We start from the raw sequence: 18,113 nt of genomic DNA, 5'->3' as shown, positions 1-18,113 counted from the left end.
TTGAATTTGGATGCTGTCTAGACTTACTTATTGTGAAAGAACTTCCAATGTGTAAAATTGTTTTGTTTAATTTATTTAATTTTTTAGGCATTGTAATCAAGCTTTTCAGAAAAAAAAACTCTAATCTACAGTTTAAACTAACAGCGATCTCTCAACAACCGCACCCAACTCCATGGTAGATGATGAAATCGATGAAGTTCTGAACGTTCGTGAAAACGGCGGGCTGGTTAACGTTGCCGCAACCCTCGTAGGGAACCGTAATGGCCACTCCGATGAGCGTCTGAAGCATCGGATTATCGCGAGCTGGTATCATCAGAGCCGCTCCATCGTCACCCTGAAAATTTGAATTCCAACAATTTATTCCTGCTTAGAAGAGTGGTTTTTTTTTTTCGAATGACTCACCTCACAGGTCGTTTTAATGGCGCTGTTCGGGGCAGGCTTTACGACGCCTCCACACAGATTACCACTGGTCAGGTCTGAATTAGCCATCTTGCACTCCTTCTCGCTGTACAGGGGTATGCGGACCTCTTGCGGTACTTGGGATGGTTCACCATCCTCGGTATTGGAGCCCCATCCAACGACCACGCCTTGACTTCCGCCGTACGAGTCGAAGGCCATTGGAAGACAGATAGGTCGCAGCGTATCGCTAAAGGGAACGGGCCCTTCCAGTACCACTATGCCGATGTTGTTGTCAAAGGGTTTCTTCGGATCGAAGTCGGGATGAGCGACGACCTTCGCGATGCCCTTGACAAAGTGCTGCTCCACTGTCGAAGCCCGGTCGAACACGTTGAAGACGGCAGCTGCCTGCGAGTACAGCGGCATGTTGAGGATAGTCGATGCAGTAGTTATGATGGCTCGATCGTTGATAAGCGTTCCCTGGCCGGCATCGCTACCGAAATAGGTGAATCGCACATTCCAGGGATACTTCGAGGGAGGGTTCACGATTTCACCCCCGATGATACGTTCCTGGCGAACATTGTTGACGACTCCACAGGTGGCGGAGCAAGCCGGGCACTCGAGAACGGGTCGAGTGCTGAGAGGCTTTTTGGAAGCGCTTGGCGATGATCCAAACAAACTGGCGAGGAAGGGGAACTGATTCACTGCGTTCCAGTTGAGAACTGCGGCATTCAGGAAGGGTGGTCCAAATTTGGCGTCATTGTTGTTATTGTTGTTTTCGGTTGGTGGTGGTGGAAGAGTGATGTTATTGGCGAGAAGCAGTGCGTACAGATGGGAAGGGTATGCGAGAGGACCGGAGAATCGCGATCCCAGATGTTGGATGAGCTTGGAAATCTCTTCGACTGGTAAAGATGTTTCTGGATGCTGGTTGCCTTTTTGAAGGCTTTCAAGGAGGGCTTTGGTGTGCGACTCGAGAGTGTTGAGGAATAGAACGTCCTTAGAACTGTCCGACGGCAGGGGAAGTGAAAAGGAGGGAGCCGGCAGGAGCTGTCCGAAAACAGGAATGTTTGGTGCCGTGTTGTTGAAGACTTGTTGGAGCGCACTGGTGCCATTGGAGATGACGTCGATCGGTGAACCAGGAACACCGGTTGCGTTCAAGGGATTCGAAAATGCAGAGGTTAAACCACCGGTAAGTTGTTGGATTGAACCTTGGATGGGATCATTTGGAGCGTTACTGGAGGTTGAGTTTCCTGAAGTTGCGCCGATAATCTGTTGAAGGGCTGCTTGTCCAGGACCGGTGACGGCACCCAGTGGATTGGTAAATGCGTTGGTGAGATTTCCTGTGAGTCCTTGAAGGTTCGGTACCTCCGGAATTGACGGGATTGCTGGAATCGCTGGAATTGCAGGTATTGCGGGAATTGCTGGTATTGGGGGATCACTCATCGTGTTTGTAGTATTCGAAGTCGTGGGAACGGTCGCAATGATTTGTTGAAGTGCAGCTTGTCCAGGACCGGTTAGGGCACCCAGTGGATTGGTGAACGCGCTGGTGAGATTTCCTGTGAGTCCTTGAAGGTTCGGAACCTCTGGGATGGATGGAATAGCAGGTATCGCAGGTATCGCAGGTATTTCGGGGATTGCTGGTATTGGAGGATCTTTCATTGTATTTCCCGCGTTGGAAGGTGCAGGAAGTTTTGCAACTAGTTGTTGGAGAGCACCAGGACCTGACCAAGGTAGGCCGCTGATAGGACTAGAAGGAGTGTTAGTGAGATTTCCTGCAATTCCTTGGAGAGGATTAAGGACTCCTGAAGTCGATGGGATTTCTTGTATAGCAGGTACAGCAGGAATTGTTGGGATTGCCGGAATCGATGATTCATTGCCCGCGTTGGTTGAGTCAGCAGGTGCTGGAATGGTGGCTAAAATTTCCAATAAAGCTGCTTGACCTGCACCACTAAGTCCATCCACTGGACTAGCTGGTTTCGCTGGGAATGCCGAAATAATCAGAGGATCATTCAACGAAGGATCAGGTATTGCAGGTATTGATGGTATTGGGGGATCACTCATTGTATTTGTAGCATTCGAAGTTGTGGGAACGGTTGCAATGAGTTGCTGAAGAGCACCTTGTCCAGAACCGGTTAGGGCACCCAGTGGATTGGTGAACGCGTTGGTGAGATTTCCTGTGAGTCCTTGAAGGTTCGGTACCTCCGGAATTGACGGGATTGCTGGAATCGCCGGAATTGCAGGTATTGCGGGAATTGCAGGTATTGGAGGATCACTCATCGTATTTGTAGCATTCGAAGTTGTGGGAGCGGTTGCAATGATTTGCTGAAGGGCTGCTTGTCCAGGACCGGTTAGGGCACCCAGTGGATTGGTGAACGCGTTGGTGAGATTTCCTGTGAGTCCCTGGAGATTCGGCACCTCTGGTATGGATGGAATAGCAGGTATCGCTGGTATCGCAGGTATTGCGGGGATTGCTGGTATTGGAGGATCTTTCATTGTATTTCCCGCGTTGGAAGGTGCAGGAAGTTTTGCAACTAATTGTTGAAGAGCACCAGGACCTGACCAAGGTAGGCCACTGATAGGACTAGAAGGAGTGTTAGTGAAATTTCCTTGGAGAGGATTAAGGACTCCTGAAGTTGATGGGATTTCTTGTATCGCAGGTACAGCAGGAATTGCTGGGATTGCCGGAATCGGTGATTCATTGCCCGCGTTGGTTGAATCAGCAGGTGCTGGAATGGTGGCTAAAATTTGCAATAAAGCTGCTTGACCTGCACCACTAAGTCCATCCACCGGACTAGCTGGTTTCGCTGGGAATGCCGAAATAATCAGAGGATCATTCAACGAGCTTGAGTTGAGTGCAAGATTTTCAAATGACGTATTTGCTGCTGTGAAGTTGTAGATTAGTGTAGGTCTGTTGAACCATCCGGGTGATGGGGCAAATAATGGATTTTTTTGAGCACTACCGTTGGTATTCAAAGAGGGAAGCTGACCGAATAAACCGGTTCCGATGTTGCTAGCATTGTTGAGTCCTCCTTGAAACAATCCAGACAGCACTTCGAATGGATTCGTTCCTGGCGCTCCAGTAGAGTTAGTGCTTCCGCTGAACGGATTACCAGCTCCAAAACCAGCTGTGAGACCAGTGAGTGTATTGGTAATTTGATCCAAAGGCCCTTTAATACTTCCCATATTGGTAGCTGCTAAAAGTTGTATCAGACTGCTGTTATGTGAAATATTTTGGTAGATCAAGGGAAGGTGTGGGTTCATTAAGCTGGGGAAACTAGGTTTGTTTTCTTCCGAGATCGGAGTCCGTGTGTGATTAACCTTTTGAGTGTAGTTGGCCAACAGCTGCTGGAGCTGACTAGGTTTTGACGAACCATTCACCGATAAAAATTGGAACAAGCTGAAATTAGCTAGGAAAGGCGGCTGGAATCCGATTGATGATAGATCACCAGTGAAGGCAGATTCTGCATCTAAACCAGCGGTAGATGGTTCTATTGGAGCTGCTGTTGATACACTGGATTCTGAATCCGAACCCTCCGTTGATGGTGCTGCAGATGTTGAACTAGATTCCGTATCGGAGCCCATTGTAGATGGTTCTACTGGTGCTGCTGCTGCATTCGAATCTCCAGCTGAACTCTCCGTTGACGATTCTGCAGGTGCTTCAGATGATACACTAGATTCTGCATCCGAACCCACTGTTGATGGTGCTGCTGAAGTATTCGATTCTGCACCAGCGCCATCCGTAGATGGTTCTACTGGTGCTGCAGATGATGCACTAGATTCTGCATTCGAACTCTCCGTTGAAGGTTCTACTGGTGCTGCAGACGATGCACTAGATTCTGCATTCGACATCTCCGTTGATGGTTCTACTGGTGCTGCAGATGATGCACTAGATTCTGCATTCGAACTCTCCGTTGAAGGTTCTACTGGTGCTGCAGATGATGCACTAGATTCTGCATTCGACATCTCCGTTGATGGTTCTACTGGTGCTGCAGATGATGCACTAGATTCTGCATTCGAACTCTCCGTTGATGGTTCTACTGGTGCTGCAAATGATACACTAGATTCTGCATTCGACATCTCCGTTGATGGTTCTACTGGTGCGTCGGTTGAACTAGCGGAATCGGTTGTTTCTGAAGGAGAAGTCGATTCAGAGACAGCTGTGGTAGGTTCCGATTCATCCCCACTACTAGAGCTTGAAGCCATTGATTCTTCACTTGGCGTCGAATCACTCTCACCAGCAGCCGTAGAAGACTCTGCTGGAGAAGTGTCTGTAGCAGATGAGGAAGTCTCTTGCATGCTACTTGGCACTGAATCTTCTTCGCTAACCGACTGCGATGCCTCTGTTACTTCACCGGGCGTTGTAGACTCCGAAGCACTATTCGATGCTGAGTCAGCTTCTCCTGTTGTGGAGGCTTGTGGTTCAGGATCCGTAACCGTAGAACTATCTGTTGATGTGTCGGTAGTAACACTTGCAGAGGAGTCTGCTTCAGACGTACTGGATGCCGTAGAAGCCGCTGTAGAAAAATCACCATCAATGGCAACAGTGCTTAAATCAAGCCCGGTAACGTTTACAGATGGTTGTTGAAGCAAAAGTAACTGTAACTGGCTCGTGTAAGCGGGTACTGAAATGTTTTGGATAATTAAGCTTTGATTTTTGACTTCCTCACTAAGCACTGTGAAGGAAAATGGATTGGATCCGGCTGCAGAAGTTCCATTCGTAGTTGCATTTAGCAATTTATCAAGTTCGCTTTCGTGCGCAATGCCACCAGTAAAGTTAGGATTACTGCTAAGACTTTGGATCTGTTGCAGACTTGCCAAAATATTTTCAAAATGAGGCAATACTGGTGGACTCGAGCTTTGATCTGAAGGAGAGCTCTCGGAAGTTGAGCTTCCACTGACTGATGAGAGATCGACCGAACTGGTTTCTACTGTGGTTGATTCGGTAGGAAGATCTGAAGAAGATGCCACTGTGCTTTGATCATCCGAAACCGCAGCTTCATTCTCACTAGCTACTGTTGAAGAACTTAGACTTCCCCTCGTTGGAGAGTCTGTTGAACCACTTCCGACGGAAGATGCTGCTTGCTCATTTAATTTATTTTCATTGAGCAAAGCAAATAACGGTGGCCGTGGAGCCTTCGACTCAGATTTGACCACGGTTTCTTTCTCGGCAGGTTTATCCGGTTTTTTGGTCACTTTAGCCGCCGGAGATGCCACAACCGCAAGCACGGGTTCGGATGGTTTTTTCGGACGGTCAACTTTGACTTTGTTTTTCGTTTTCGTTGGTTGTTTTGCTGGCTTTTGATGGCTAGGCCCTTGACTATCCTTACGCGTCACGAATATCCTGTCTTCTTTCGCGTTTTGAACACTTGCAACTTTCTTCTCATGTTCCGGCTGATGACTTATTTTTTCCTTTTCTTGGCGATGATGATCATGCTTCGTTTTCTGTCAATTGTGTTGTTGTGATTTAAAAACCTCATAATTACAGCAAAACTTGAGTCTTACCTCTGATTCATCAGCCCGACTGGAGCTAATAGAAAAAACAACTAAAAGAACTAAAACCACCAAAACCGTCCCCAATTTCACCATCCTGGCAAGGATGCTGTACACTGCACAACGGTTTTCAAGCTTCTGAACGGTTTTTCCCGATCACACCCGGTTTAAAGTATTTTCCCGACCAAGAACGCTTTTTGCATTGAACTTTCTTTTGGCATAACAGCACAAACATAATTGATTCAAGACTAAGAACGTACAAACAAAAAAAAAATCACTAATGCATTTCAACTTCAGAAGCGAATCAAGAACAGAACGACGAACCAGTTTCGATGTGTTCTTACCTGCCCTTAACAGGGCACTCGATTCCGGTTTTTGGACGCACCGAAATTAAAAAGACCCATTTTATTTTTCGGGGTCTTTCTTTTAGGGTCCATCAAGCGGTGCAGTTTCTCTTTCGCGAGATGAGTCCGATTTCCGTGGGTCAGCCTGTCCGGGTGCATCAACCTCTTCTCGGTGGATTGAATCTTAAGACTTTTAAACCCTGATACGAGGCTGTAGGAAATCAACGCAACACGGCTTCGATTGCGACGGCGGCGTACTTAGACGCGCATTTCACATTCGAATGAAAAGAAAAGGTTTTTTTTCGGGACTAACGGAATCGAAACAGTTATTTCGAACAGGTTTCGGTAATCTTGCGATTTGTTTTTTTTTTTCAATTTGTAGGTAGAAGATTTTTCTCGATTGTAAAATCTTAATAACGATTTCTTAAATTTAAGTAGGTATGTATTTATAAAAGTTCTAAATATTTTTCTAATTTATTAATTTTTTTTTGTATTGCACTTTTTGTATATCCAGTGTAATAAGTCAATCGAAATAATATCACATACCTTATACTAACATCGACATGACGTTATTTTCTGGTATTGTGGATCATATACTTTGGATATCAGAAGAAATGAGTACCGTAAAACGGGGTAACATTGATCACCGAGGTAACTTTGATCAACACGAAATTTTTCCACATAGTCATCAATAACTAAGCCTAAAGTTAAAATATTTTTAAACTTTTTTCAACGTTTAAAAGCCTACATGTTGAGTTTTAAATAAGAAAAATCTTGGTTTGGTTTTGAAAATTTCAAATGTAAGTGAAAATGTTATTTCAAAATCTTGAAATACCTATTTATTCGAAGCCTCGCAAACAAACACTCTTCCTGATGAAATCAAAGCGTTTAGAAGCAACAGTTTGATTTATATGACAGTTCAACTTTTTCTTCTTAGTAAATGTATAGTTTGGGTGTAGTTTTTTTTGGAAATTTTTGATGTTTTGAAATTTTATAAGTTATGTTTAAAAATTTAGCCCCTGAATTTATGCAGCATCATGGTCCATCTTTCGATTTTAATTGTTGTTCGGCCTTATCCTACGAACTGCCTTAGTTTCTCAATTACTAGCATTTGTAAACATTATTCAAACATATAAATCATATGTTACATCGAAAAAAATGGTCGAACATCGATTTTCTACACAGCAAGAAAAAATCGTGTAAATTTAGATCGAAAACGATGCACGAAAACGGAACATCGATTTTGATATAAAATTCTACCACGGTGTATTTTTCTCAACAATGTAATTTTTGAGGCGTGTAAATTTAGATCGAAAACAATGCACGAAAACGGATGACATAAACCGTCGTGTAAAAATACACAATGATGTAAATTTCAAAACATATTACCGTTAATATTACAAATCTTTTTTAAATAATCAGACTTTGGGTGTTGTTTATGAATAAATACGCCACATGTGTCATTTTATTTTACATATATTTCCGATACACTGCAAACTCAAAAAACACCAACCATCACTGGCAGCTAGAATTGTGGTTGTGTCCGATGATCCCCAGCAGGGCGATGTTTTGCCGATCAGCGTCAGGCAGCCATCTTGAATCCTTCCGGAACAGCATAGTAATAGGAATCCCCTATACATTAGAAATCTTCAACATTGATTCGGCTTTTGATCCATATATAAAACTGCAATTCCTGCAATCGAAAGAGAATTTGAAGTTCCACTTTTTTCATTTCGTCTATAACTATAACCTACCATTTTTTAATTCAATTCTGAAAGAATTTGGTTCGGTTTTAATACAAAATTAACTGCAGAAGCGAATGTTTTTCTTTTCGCACGATAAACCACCATCTCGGATAAAAACAGAACAATTATGCCGCGAAAAAAAGGAACACAATGAATCTGTCGTGTTTTAAATTGTTTTCGATTTAATTTTATATTGAGATATATTTTTAGATCAGGGCGTGTAAACATACATTATACAAAATTAAGTTTATACTAACGATTCAAAAATAGATCAAAAAGAGTGTAAAATTACATCAGTTTTGAATTACACTGGTAAAAAATTAGATCACTCGTATTTTAGATTGCGTATACTTTTAGAAATTTTTTGCTGTGTAGGCTTGCCGAAAGCTTCAAGCGAAATATTTCAGAATTGGCTTCAATTGTATTACCAGACGTCTCAAACTACAAACCATAAATTAAAATTTTTAGAAACCACCTTAAACTTATTTTTTTTCAATAAGGTGGAGTTTATTTCTCACAGATTGAAATGATTCTATAATATGTAATTTCAAGTTCTTAGTCAAATTTTCATCATTAAGTAAGATTATTCATGAGTAACAATCTTAACTCAGAGATAGTCAAATCCTTGAAAACCAATTCCCAGTTTAGAATTCTGCTTCCGTTCTTTCTAAATTTTCGTGCTTTTCGATAGAAATTCGTTTTTAAACTTCCAGACTATATCCATTCCATAGGTTCTGGTTCCATATTAATAAAATATAATTTGCTTTTCTGTTTTCATATTTCGGATTCTGTATCCAGCTTGGGATTCTTGATTTTCGGTTCGAATCATCATCATCAATGAAAAGCTGTTTTGAAATTGCTCGAATTTGGTTTTACATTTCATTCAAAATTGAATACATGTTTTTCATAACTCGTATGCATTTTCAATAATTAAATAATAATTTCCCAAATATTAAAAAAAATCAAAATCACTCTGAGTTTTGTATGATTTTCATTCGAAGTTTCCAAAGGCAATTCTTTAAAATCCCATTTAAAAAAAAGTATAAAATTATTTCTTTTGATAAATCCAAACACTATAAAGCTTCAAAATGGCGATCCAGAATTGAAAATTTAGAATCAGGGGTGAAATTATGAATCCTTCTCGATTCGAGATACTCGTTTCGAGTTTTTTTTTCGAATCGAATTAGAACGGTATTACGTATCTCGTTCGAGTTCTAAACTTTAACGCTCTTTATTTCAAATTCGCAAGTCGTATGAAAAGTAAAAGTAAAAATAATACGTTCAGATTGAAACCATCAGAAATTAAATTTTAAGTTCATGGTTTAGAATCTCAAACAAAACTCAATTTTTGGCTTCTAATGGAATTGCTGATTTGAAATCAAATTCAGGAATAGTTTTTTTATATTTCAGAAATCGCATTATGAGTTCAGGTGCAGAATTAAGATTAACAATTAATATTCAAAATTGATATTCAGATTGATGACAACACTTTTTCTATATCATTTTTTCTTAAGCAATTTATACATAACGAATGTTATAAAAATGTTTATGTTCTATGTAATTATTCTACTTGGATTTATTTAATAATAAAAGTAAGGTATTTATTTTTAATCCTAATTTTCGAAATGCAGACAAAGAAGTTGCAATTTTGTTTTGAGGATTTAAAAAAATAATATTGGTTTAACTGAAAAACTTTTTGTTAATTCTTAAATGAGCAAAAAATAAGCTAATTTTTTTCAATCACAAAATAATCAGAAATTAAAGTAAGAGTTGCAGCTCGAACCAGATTTATTTTCTACGCTCGTAACCTCGAAGAAAATTTTAGATTTTATTTGTTTACTTCGGTTCCAAATAATTTGCTTTATAAATAATATTAAAATACAAATCAATAAATTGAATTAACAGTCTAATTCATGCATGAAAATTAGGCACAATCTCTTTGAAATTCATCATTTATAATAAATTGAATAAGAATGCTGTAAATATTCAAAAAACTAAATTTTCAAATTGAATCAAAATTTTATTTGTTTTAGTGGTTTCTTCTTACTTTGTTTAAATATAAAATTTTAATTTTCGATCCATAATTCAAACTATGGAACTGCGATCTCCTGTAATTTGAATCTCGAATGAAATTTTCACATTACATTGAATTTTTTTATCTTGATTGTTTAACCTAACTTTGAGCTTAATCTAAATCTGAATTAACAATTTCAATTCCCAATCTGAATCCTGCCTTTTGAACCCTAATTTCCAATCTGAAAACGTTTTTTTTTATCTTAGTTCCAGATAATAATTTCTTTTAATTATCAACCAACAAGCGAAATTAGAATCAGAATCTTTAACAAGAATTCATTTCACTTCTAAATTTTCGGCTTCTAATATGAATTCTTTCCCTATTTATTTATATGAAATTCAATTTGTAGTTCTAAATGAATATTGCGAAGGATGAAACTGTTTCAGGATTTTTAATTCTGGATCACCACTACGAAACTTTCTTATGTTCTAATGGTGCAAAATAATTGAAGGTTGTATTTTTTTCCTTTTCACATTCCGAAATGATGAGTTTCGAATATAAAAAATGCATCTAGTTGAGGTTGGCAATGCCCAACCAAGATTCAAATCGGGTTTTTTTTTCCTAATGATGATCCAAACTGGATATCAAGAACAAAACACTAAATAAAGAATGCGATATCTGGAATTGTTCTAACCCAAGTTTACCATATACTTTCCCCAATATCCGCCAATATCCAAATTATTCAATAAAAATGATGAAGAAAAGCACTTGTACCAAACAAAATTTTTTACGCACATCAGTCAATTTGAAATCATGTTTCAAGTTTCCGAAAAATCATTCATGATACTTTTGATGAAATTAGCTTGAAAAAAATGGGAAGCAACATATAAAATTGTAATCAATCAAATCAAATGTTCATTTGCAAATATAGTTTAATAAACTGGGCAACATCTGGGCAATCTGGAAAGCTTAGTTTTATCTTATTGAAATTCGATATTCGGTTCTAAATTTCAATCAACAAGTGAGAAATTAAAAAAAAAACTGATCTAGAATTGTGGACCTGGAATATTATTTTGAGGTTTTGGCTTTAGTTCTGAGTCGAATCGAGAATGTTATTCTTGAATCGATTTAGCCGTTCATCAAAATTTGATTAGCAATTTTGAAATTGAGTTTAGAGAAGAAAATTTCACTTTTCATTTGGGACCCTCATGGGAGGGGTTTAACCATCAAACCCACCCCCCCCCTCCTGGATGGCTTTTTCGTTGGGTAATTTATATTGCAAGAGATCGCATGCTTAAAATTTTGATTGCTTGTTTCATTTCGAAATTTCAAATTTTTCAACAAGTCATTTTGAATACATTATTAAGCAGAAAATTTCGAACTTAATGTAAAATTTTAGTTTGTTTTGCCATTTTTTTTAAATGAAAAAACGTGATTTTTTTTAGTCATCCTTCGAATTTTAATTATAGAATTGATTCACGACGAAAAGTATTTACTGTTATCTTCCTGTAAAACAAATTGCTAGGATGTTCATATTTTTGTGTGTATTGTTTAACATTTTCAGTTGCTGTTTATTCAAAAGCCAAATTTCAAACCATAATCTAAAACTTGGAAAATGTTTGCAAAAATCAAATTTGAACCACACAATTTTCTTTAAAAAAAACTTATTCTATGTTCAAATAAAAAAAAACTAAGTTCACTTTCAATTCAAATTTCATTTTGTTACTAAAGGATTCCTCCTAAAATTTCAAAGATTTAAGGATGAATTTTCATAAAAATTTTATTTCATACGAAAAAATGTTAATGTAAAAGAACTTCAATTTGAAAAATCAAATAAAAAGTATAAAAATTCTACATTCATATATTGGATGAGCAAAAATATCACATTATTGCCATTTTTATCAGTTTTTGTCATTTTTGTCATTTTTGTCATTTTTGTCATTTTTGTCATTTTTGTCATTTTTGTCATTTTTGTCATTTTTGTCATTTTTGTCATTTTTGTCATTTTTGTCATTTTTGTCATTTTTGTCATTTTTGTCATTTTTGTCATTTTTGTCATTTTTGTCATTTTTGTCATTTTTGTCATTTTTGTCATTTTTGTCATTTTTGTCATTTTTGTCATTTTTGTCATTTTTGTCATTTTTGTCATTTTTGTCATTTTTGTCATTTTTGTCATTTTTGTCATTTTTGTCATTTTGTCATTTTTGTCATTTTTGTCATTTTTGTCATTTTTGTCATTTTTGTCATTTTTGTCATTTTTGTCATTTTTGTCATTTTTGTCATTTTTGTCATTTTTGTCATTTTTTTCATTTTTGTCATTTTTGTCATTTTTGTCATTTTTGTCATTTTTGTCATTTTTGTCATTTTTGTCATTTTTGTCGTTTTTGTCATTTTTGTCATTTTTGTCATTTTTGTCATTTTTGTCATTTTTGTCATTTTTGTCATTTTTGTCATTTTTGTCATTTTTGTCATTTTTGTCATTTTTGTCATTTTTGTCATTTTTGTCATTTTTGTCATTTTTGTCATTTTTGTCATTTTTGTCATTTTTGTCATTTTTGTCATTTTTGTCATTTTTGTCATTTTTGTCATTTTTGTCATTTTTGTCATTTTTGTCATTTTTGTCATTTTTGTCATTTTTGTCATTTTTGTCATTTTTGTCATTTTTGTCATTTTTGTCATTTTTGTCATTTTTGTCATTTTTGTCATTTTTGTCATTTTTGTCATTTTTGTCATTTTTGTCATTTTTGTCATTTTTGTCATTTTTGTCATTTTTGTCATTTTTGTCATTTTTGTCATTTTTGTCATTTTTGTCATTTTTGTCATTTTTGTCATTTTTGTCATTTTTGTCATTTTTGTCATTTTTGTCATTTTTGTCATTTTTGTCATTTTTGTCATTTTTGTCATTTTTGTCATTTTTGTCATTTTTGTCATTTTTGTCATTTTTGTCATTTTTGTCATTTTTGTCATTTTTGTCATTTTTGTCATTTTTGTCATTTTTGTCATTTTTGTCATTTTTGTCATTTTTGTCATTTTTGTCATTTTTGTCATTTTTGTCATTTTTGTCATTTTTGTCATTTTTGTCATTTTTGTCATTTTTGTCATTTTTGTCATTTTTGTCATTTTTGTCATTTTTGTCATTTTTGTCATTTTTGTCATTTTTGTCATTTTTGTCATTTTTGTCATTTTTGTCATTTTTGTCATTTTTGTCATTTTTGTCATTTTTGTCATTTTTGTCATTTTTGTCATTTTTGTCATTTTTGTCATTTTTGTCATTTTTGTCATTTTTGTCATTTTTGTCATTTTTGTCATTTTTGTCATTTTTGTCATTTTTGTCATTTTTGTCATTTTTGTCATTTTTGTCATTTTTGTCATTTTTGTCATTTTTGTCATTTTTGTCATTTTTGTCATTTTTGTCATTTTTGTCATTTTTGTCATTTTTGTCATTTTTGTCATTTTTGTCATTTTTGTCATTTTTGTCATTTTTGTCATTTCTGTCATTTTTGTCATTTTTGTCATTTTTGTCATTTTTGTCATTTTTGTCATTTTTGTCATTTTTGTCATTTTTGTCATTTTTGTCATTTTTGTCATTTTTGTCATTTTTGTCATTTTTGTCAATTTTGTAATTTTTGAAATTTATGAAATTCTTGTTATTTTCGGCATTTTTTCATGTGACATGTTTGACATTTTTTTATTTTTTTTCATTGTGTTATTTCTTTTTTAAATATCTTTACCTAGAATATATTTTTAAAGTTTTCTCTCTCTCCGTTGGTTGTGAAAATAATTGAACTCAACTCATGCAAAATTAAGCTTTTTATTGTGGTTTGTTTTCCAAAATCAGGATTAGTAAAACATTATGGAAGATATTTCTTACAATAATATTTTCTAAGGACCCCTCATAGGTTTTTCAATAACATCTTATTTTCAAAATTTTCGAACGGGTCATAAGAATTTGTCAAACGCTTTTACAAAGTGCATAAAATGTTAAAGTTCAAACGTATTCAAAAGGTGGTTTCACAGCTTCACAGCTCACACTGACATCCGTCATACGTATTGCTTTGGATCCAATCGTGGTAGGTGCTAACCCTGGTGTAAACACTGGGGCTAGATATCGTTTGTTTCAGGCTGACTCTTCTTCTGAGCGAAACGAGGCCTACGAGATTGTAACGCGCCGCCCTGTCCTTGCGCCCGGCAAATAGTACTCCTGCACCAGCCCCAGCGCCTTCGATTGGTGGTCCAGCACACAACAGGTTGTCAGGGATGACACCCGCTCCAAATGAGCTTTGACACTGTTCGTTCGACAAGATCGGTAACGATAGCTGCCGTATCTCTGAGAGTACCAGGCCCAGTTCCACTTTGTCGACCCATTCTACGTCTAAACCCTGTATCAAAGCACAATATTTTATAAGTTATGTAGTTCTGAGAGAAGAAAATAAACCAACGCCTACATTTTGACCAGCGTAAGAATCTATCGGATCAGGTTGACAGATCGGTCGGATGTATGTATCTACCGGGATTGCTCGTTCCAACCGAATTATAGCGATATCGTTTTCGGTGCTATCCTGGTCGTATAGCTCGTGAACCAAAACTTTCGCGACGTTGACTTTCAATGGAGCTGCTCTCTTGATGGAACTCACTATAAAAACGGAGAGTCTGAACCTCAGTACCTCATAAATACAGTGGGCCGCCGCTAGTACATGACGATCGGTGATGAGAGCTCCACTGCAGGCTAGCTTATTACCAACTTTGATCATCACCGTCCATGGGTAGAGGTTCGGGTTTGGATCGGATCCATCATCCTGGTTGGAGAGACCACATTCTTGGTAGAAGGTAATTGAAGATACAGGTTATTTTATATTTAGATTAATTTGCAAATTTTGCTTTATTTTTACTTACAACATGGCTTGCAGTCAGTTGCAGCCGGTGGATTAGGTTGTAATAGCTCAGGAAGTAGGGGATTCCACAATGGAATGTTTCCATCCCCCAAGAGTTTACCAGTGATGTTCCGTTTTTCCTAGTACATGAGATTCGAGTAAGAGAAATGAGGTTTGGTAAGTATGTACGTACATGTAGGTATTATTCAATTTTCAATGTTATGTTATGTTATAACGGTTGTAACGAACGCGATGATAACAAACTAAGAAGGCTACACATCGATAGATGCGTTTCTGAGTAAAAGGGAGCATATCTGAGCGATCACATATCATCGTTTTGTTCGTTCGCACTGCAAGTTATCCGCCTGGGGCGGCGATCCACGCATGGCCTACTAATGTGTGGCGGTAAATGCAACTCTATCTGTATCAATCACTTCATAGTATTTATTGACAAGGAACACTGTGATAGATAGAATTAATGATTTGTCAGTCAACCTGCATGAACTACTCTTAAGTAGTTTACTGACAAGAACAGAGAAGTCTAATTACGCCTAGGAAACGTTCCTTCGATGCCGAATTCAACTTGGCTGGCGTAGGAGCATAAAGCCGTTGAAAATTTCCACATATAATTACACTTAAAGACTGGTCGGCAGTTCAGGAACAAGGCGCTTGCATGCAAGTCATCAGGTGGATCCTCTTCCCCCTGCTTTCTTCCAGTTACTGCAATTTTCCTCAACGATATGTGGGAACCACGGTGTACAATATAATAAGGTGATATCTTCCCGATAATGTCGTCATTACTATCCATCTAGTGATCCTCGGTGTATGCAGCATTATCCTACGCGCGCAAAACTTTTTGCCTGGCACGCTATAGGCAGATAGTAATGACGTCACTAGTTTTATTCAAACGAGTTGTTTACTCGTCTTAGTAGCCTACCTTATATACTTATACCGTGTGTGGGAACACTATTTTTTCATGCAACTGCTAAACTTTTGAAGACAGCAATGACAGCATGCACTTTGTTTACATTCGATACAGCTACAGGGATGCAGCCTTAAACCCGTGTGGAGAACATCTATAAGATTTTTGCTTTTTTGGTCAGATTTAAACTTTTTTTAATCAGGTTTAGGCTTTCATCTCCAATGCTATTAAGGCTATTAAGGAATTTTATCAAAAAAAAAAAAACTTAAAAACGAGATCCACTAGCACTTAGCAAATAGAACATTAAACGTTTTATAGAATAATTTTGTCTGTGGTGTCGTATAAAGTTGCATTCCTTTGGATCCAGCCCACTTTTCCAAGGCCTACTGCTCTGCTGACAGCTCGTAGGTAAACTCTCACAAACACCAACAAGATTGCTGTTATTTCTGATGACCGAACGATGTTTGTTTACATGTATCCGTTCCGCATCATGCACACAACTGTTCAGTTGTTGTCTTTATGTTGATGGAGAACTTTTAAGCCTACATGCAATTCGCCTCCACAAACTTCTTAAACATCGCATCACCAAGTGTCACGATTAGCACGTAATTTCCAGCCAGCACATAAAGGGTTTTTAGCAAAATATCGGGCCTCGAAAATCAGCCAATACCTGAAAAATCAAGCATATTGGCATCTCTGACTGCAGCATTTTTTGAAAATGCCCTCCCCTAGGGTTGTCAATTTTTTTTTTCAAAATCAAGGAGAAATTAAAGTCAGTATACGTTAAAGTAACGGAAGTTTCGCTCTAAGTGATGACCTTTATTTTTTAAGTGGTCGATCCACATTTTCACTTAAGCAACGGTATCGAATGCAGTTCCTCGCTACCCATTTTTCATCACATTCGCAAAAATCAAGCAAAATCAGGCTTATTTAAAAAAAAATCAGGAATATCCAATGGCTTATCAGGTTGTCAGGCTGAACCTCGAAAAATCAGGCAAATCATGAAAAATCAGGTACATTGACATCTTTACCTCCACCTTGAGTTGTGATTAGATTAAGGTTGCCAGAATTTTTCCCGCATGTATCCGGGCAGGTCAAATCTTGGCTAAAAACCTGGCAAAATCCCAGCAATAGGTTTAAAAAATTTCAACTCAAAATTGAGCAATATCCGGAAAATTTCGTCAAAACCCAGAAATCATAGAACAAAAATCAAGAAGAAAAACACTAGAAACAAAATATTTTTATCAAAAGACATCAGCAGATTCTATTCTAGGCTTCCATAGAATTCCTATGGATTTTTTGACAAAACTTGAAAAAAAAATTCGATTTTGGTCTTAAAAATCAAAAATTATTGTTATTAGATTTGAGTTTCTTATCTGTTTTTGCAAATAAAGTGAAAAAAAAATCGGCTGGGATGAACCGTATTTTGTACTTAATGTCCGGACAAGTACGGAAAAAACGGGCAATCTGGCAAGCTTATAAGCTGACAAGTTTTTCCGAACGTAATATTGAGCTGCGGAAATTTGTTGACAAAATTCCTGCTTTTTTCAATCATGATGGCTACAAAGACTTCTCATCGTTCAAGGTTATCTGATTTATCAATAGCGATGAAAGTGTCAGCGACAAACCAACTTCAATCAAATTTCAACAAATAAGTATCTCTCAAAAGGTGTCAAACCTCACAGAGAATCAAACAATATATTATCATAAGAACATGCAATAAGGCCGGAACAAATTTCAAAACCTTCTTTTGTCACTCGGAGTCTCGGAGTTGGAACATCGTTAGAGGGGAGGGGATAATAAAAATTATGTGAAAAACAAATAAATTGGAATAAATTGCAAATAAATTGCATAGAACATCATTCCACAAAACCTATAAATCAATTTCTTGTTTATCGAACAATTCTATAAAATCAAGGATATGAAAGGTGAAATAACTCCCATCTTCCAATATTTGTTTTTTGACTTGTAATCCTTCGGATATTTGATGTTTTTTTTTTCGAAATTTACATAAAATACCTCAAACTTTATTTATTCACCCCTTCAGGGGTTTTTTTAAATTTCGAAGGAGCGGGGAGGGGAGGTTGTGACAAAGGAAGGAATCGATATTTCTTCCAGCCTAATTTTTTTTCAAAATAAAAATTTCAATTAACTGTTTTACTACTTAAATACCTATTCTTATAATTTTAGTAGTCTTTGCCATGCCTGATCTAGTACTATACGGATCTAAGCAAGCCTTGGTCGAGAGCGATCGTGTTTTGATCGCTCGTGCAATTTTATATGTGGTTAAATTTCGAAAAGTTTTGGGTCTGATTGTAGAAATGAAGGAAA

The 18,113-nt window shown here is 37.0% G+C and overlaps 2 protein-coding genes across 2 annotated transcripts; both read right to left on the bottom strand.

The window, feature by feature from the left end:
- Nucleotides 1-99: 99 nt before the first annotated feature.
- Nucleotides 100-6,236, bottom strand: LOC129745396 (mucin-2-like). The gene is made up of 3 exons (XM_055738457.1): nt 5,899-6,236; nt 403-5,838; nt 100-334 (listed from the first exon to the last, which is right to left on the bottom strand). Exons 1-3 carry the CDS (start codon nt 5,980-5,982, stop codon nt 152-154), a joined length of 5,703 nt encoding a protein of 1,900 aa, XP_055594432.1. The 5' UTR covers nt 5,983-6,236; the 3' UTR covers nt 100-151.
- A 7,772-nt stretch (nt 6,237-14,008) lies between these two features.
- Nucleotides 14,009-14,966, bottom strand: LOC129738329 (transmembrane protease serine 11D-like). Its single transcript, XM_055729514.1, has 4 exons — nt 14,883-14,966; nt 14,665-14,785; nt 14,435-14,622; nt 14,009-14,368 (listed from the first exon to the last, which is right to left on the bottom strand). The coding sequence occupies exons 1-4, from the start codon at nt 14,964-14,966 to the stop codon at nt 14,009-14,011; spliced, it is 753 nt and encodes a 250-aa protein (XP_055585489.1).
- Between the last annotated feature and the right edge of the window lie 3,147 nt (nt 14,967-18,113).

The sequence above is a fragment of the Uranotaenia lowii genome, chromosome 1 (genome assembly GCF_029784155.1).
Source record: "Uranotaenia lowii strain MFRU-FL chromosome 1, ASM2978415v1, whole genome shotgun sequence".
In the NCBI taxonomy this organism is placed as follows: Eukaryota; Metazoa; Arthropoda; class Insecta; order Diptera; family Culicidae; genus Uranotaenia; species Uranotaenia lowii.
The sequence above is the reverse complement of the archived record's forward strand: the minus strand, read 5'-3'. Positions and strand labels throughout refer to the sequence as shown.

Excerpts from the sequence above, each read along its gene's own strand:
- LOC129745396 (XM_055738457.1), bottom strand. The coding sequence starts at position 5,982 with ATGGTGAAATTGGGGACGGTTTTGGTGGTTTTAGTTCTTTTAGTTGTT. Across the intron at positions 5,839-5,898 it reads GTCGGGCTGATGAATCAGAG|AAAACGAAGCATGATCATCA; the intron begins GTAAGACTCAAG and ends CACAATTGACAG. Across the intron at positions 335-402 it reads CCATTAAAACGACCTGTGAG|GGTGACGATGGAGCGGCTCT; the intron begins GTGAGTCATTCG and ends TCAAATTTTCAG.
- LOC129738329 (XM_055729514.1), bottom strand. The coding sequence starts at position 14,966 with ATGGAAACATTCCATTGTGGAATCCCCTACTTCCTGAGCTATTACAAC. Across the intron at positions 14,786-14,882 it reads AACTGACTGCAAGCCATGTT|GATGATGGATCCGATCCAAA; the intron begins GTAAGTAAAAAT and ends CTCTCCAACCAG. Across the intron at positions 14,369-14,434 it reads ATTCTTACGCTGGTCAAAAT|GGTTTAGACGTAGAATGGGT; the intron begins GTAGGCGTTGGT and ends GCTTTGATACAG.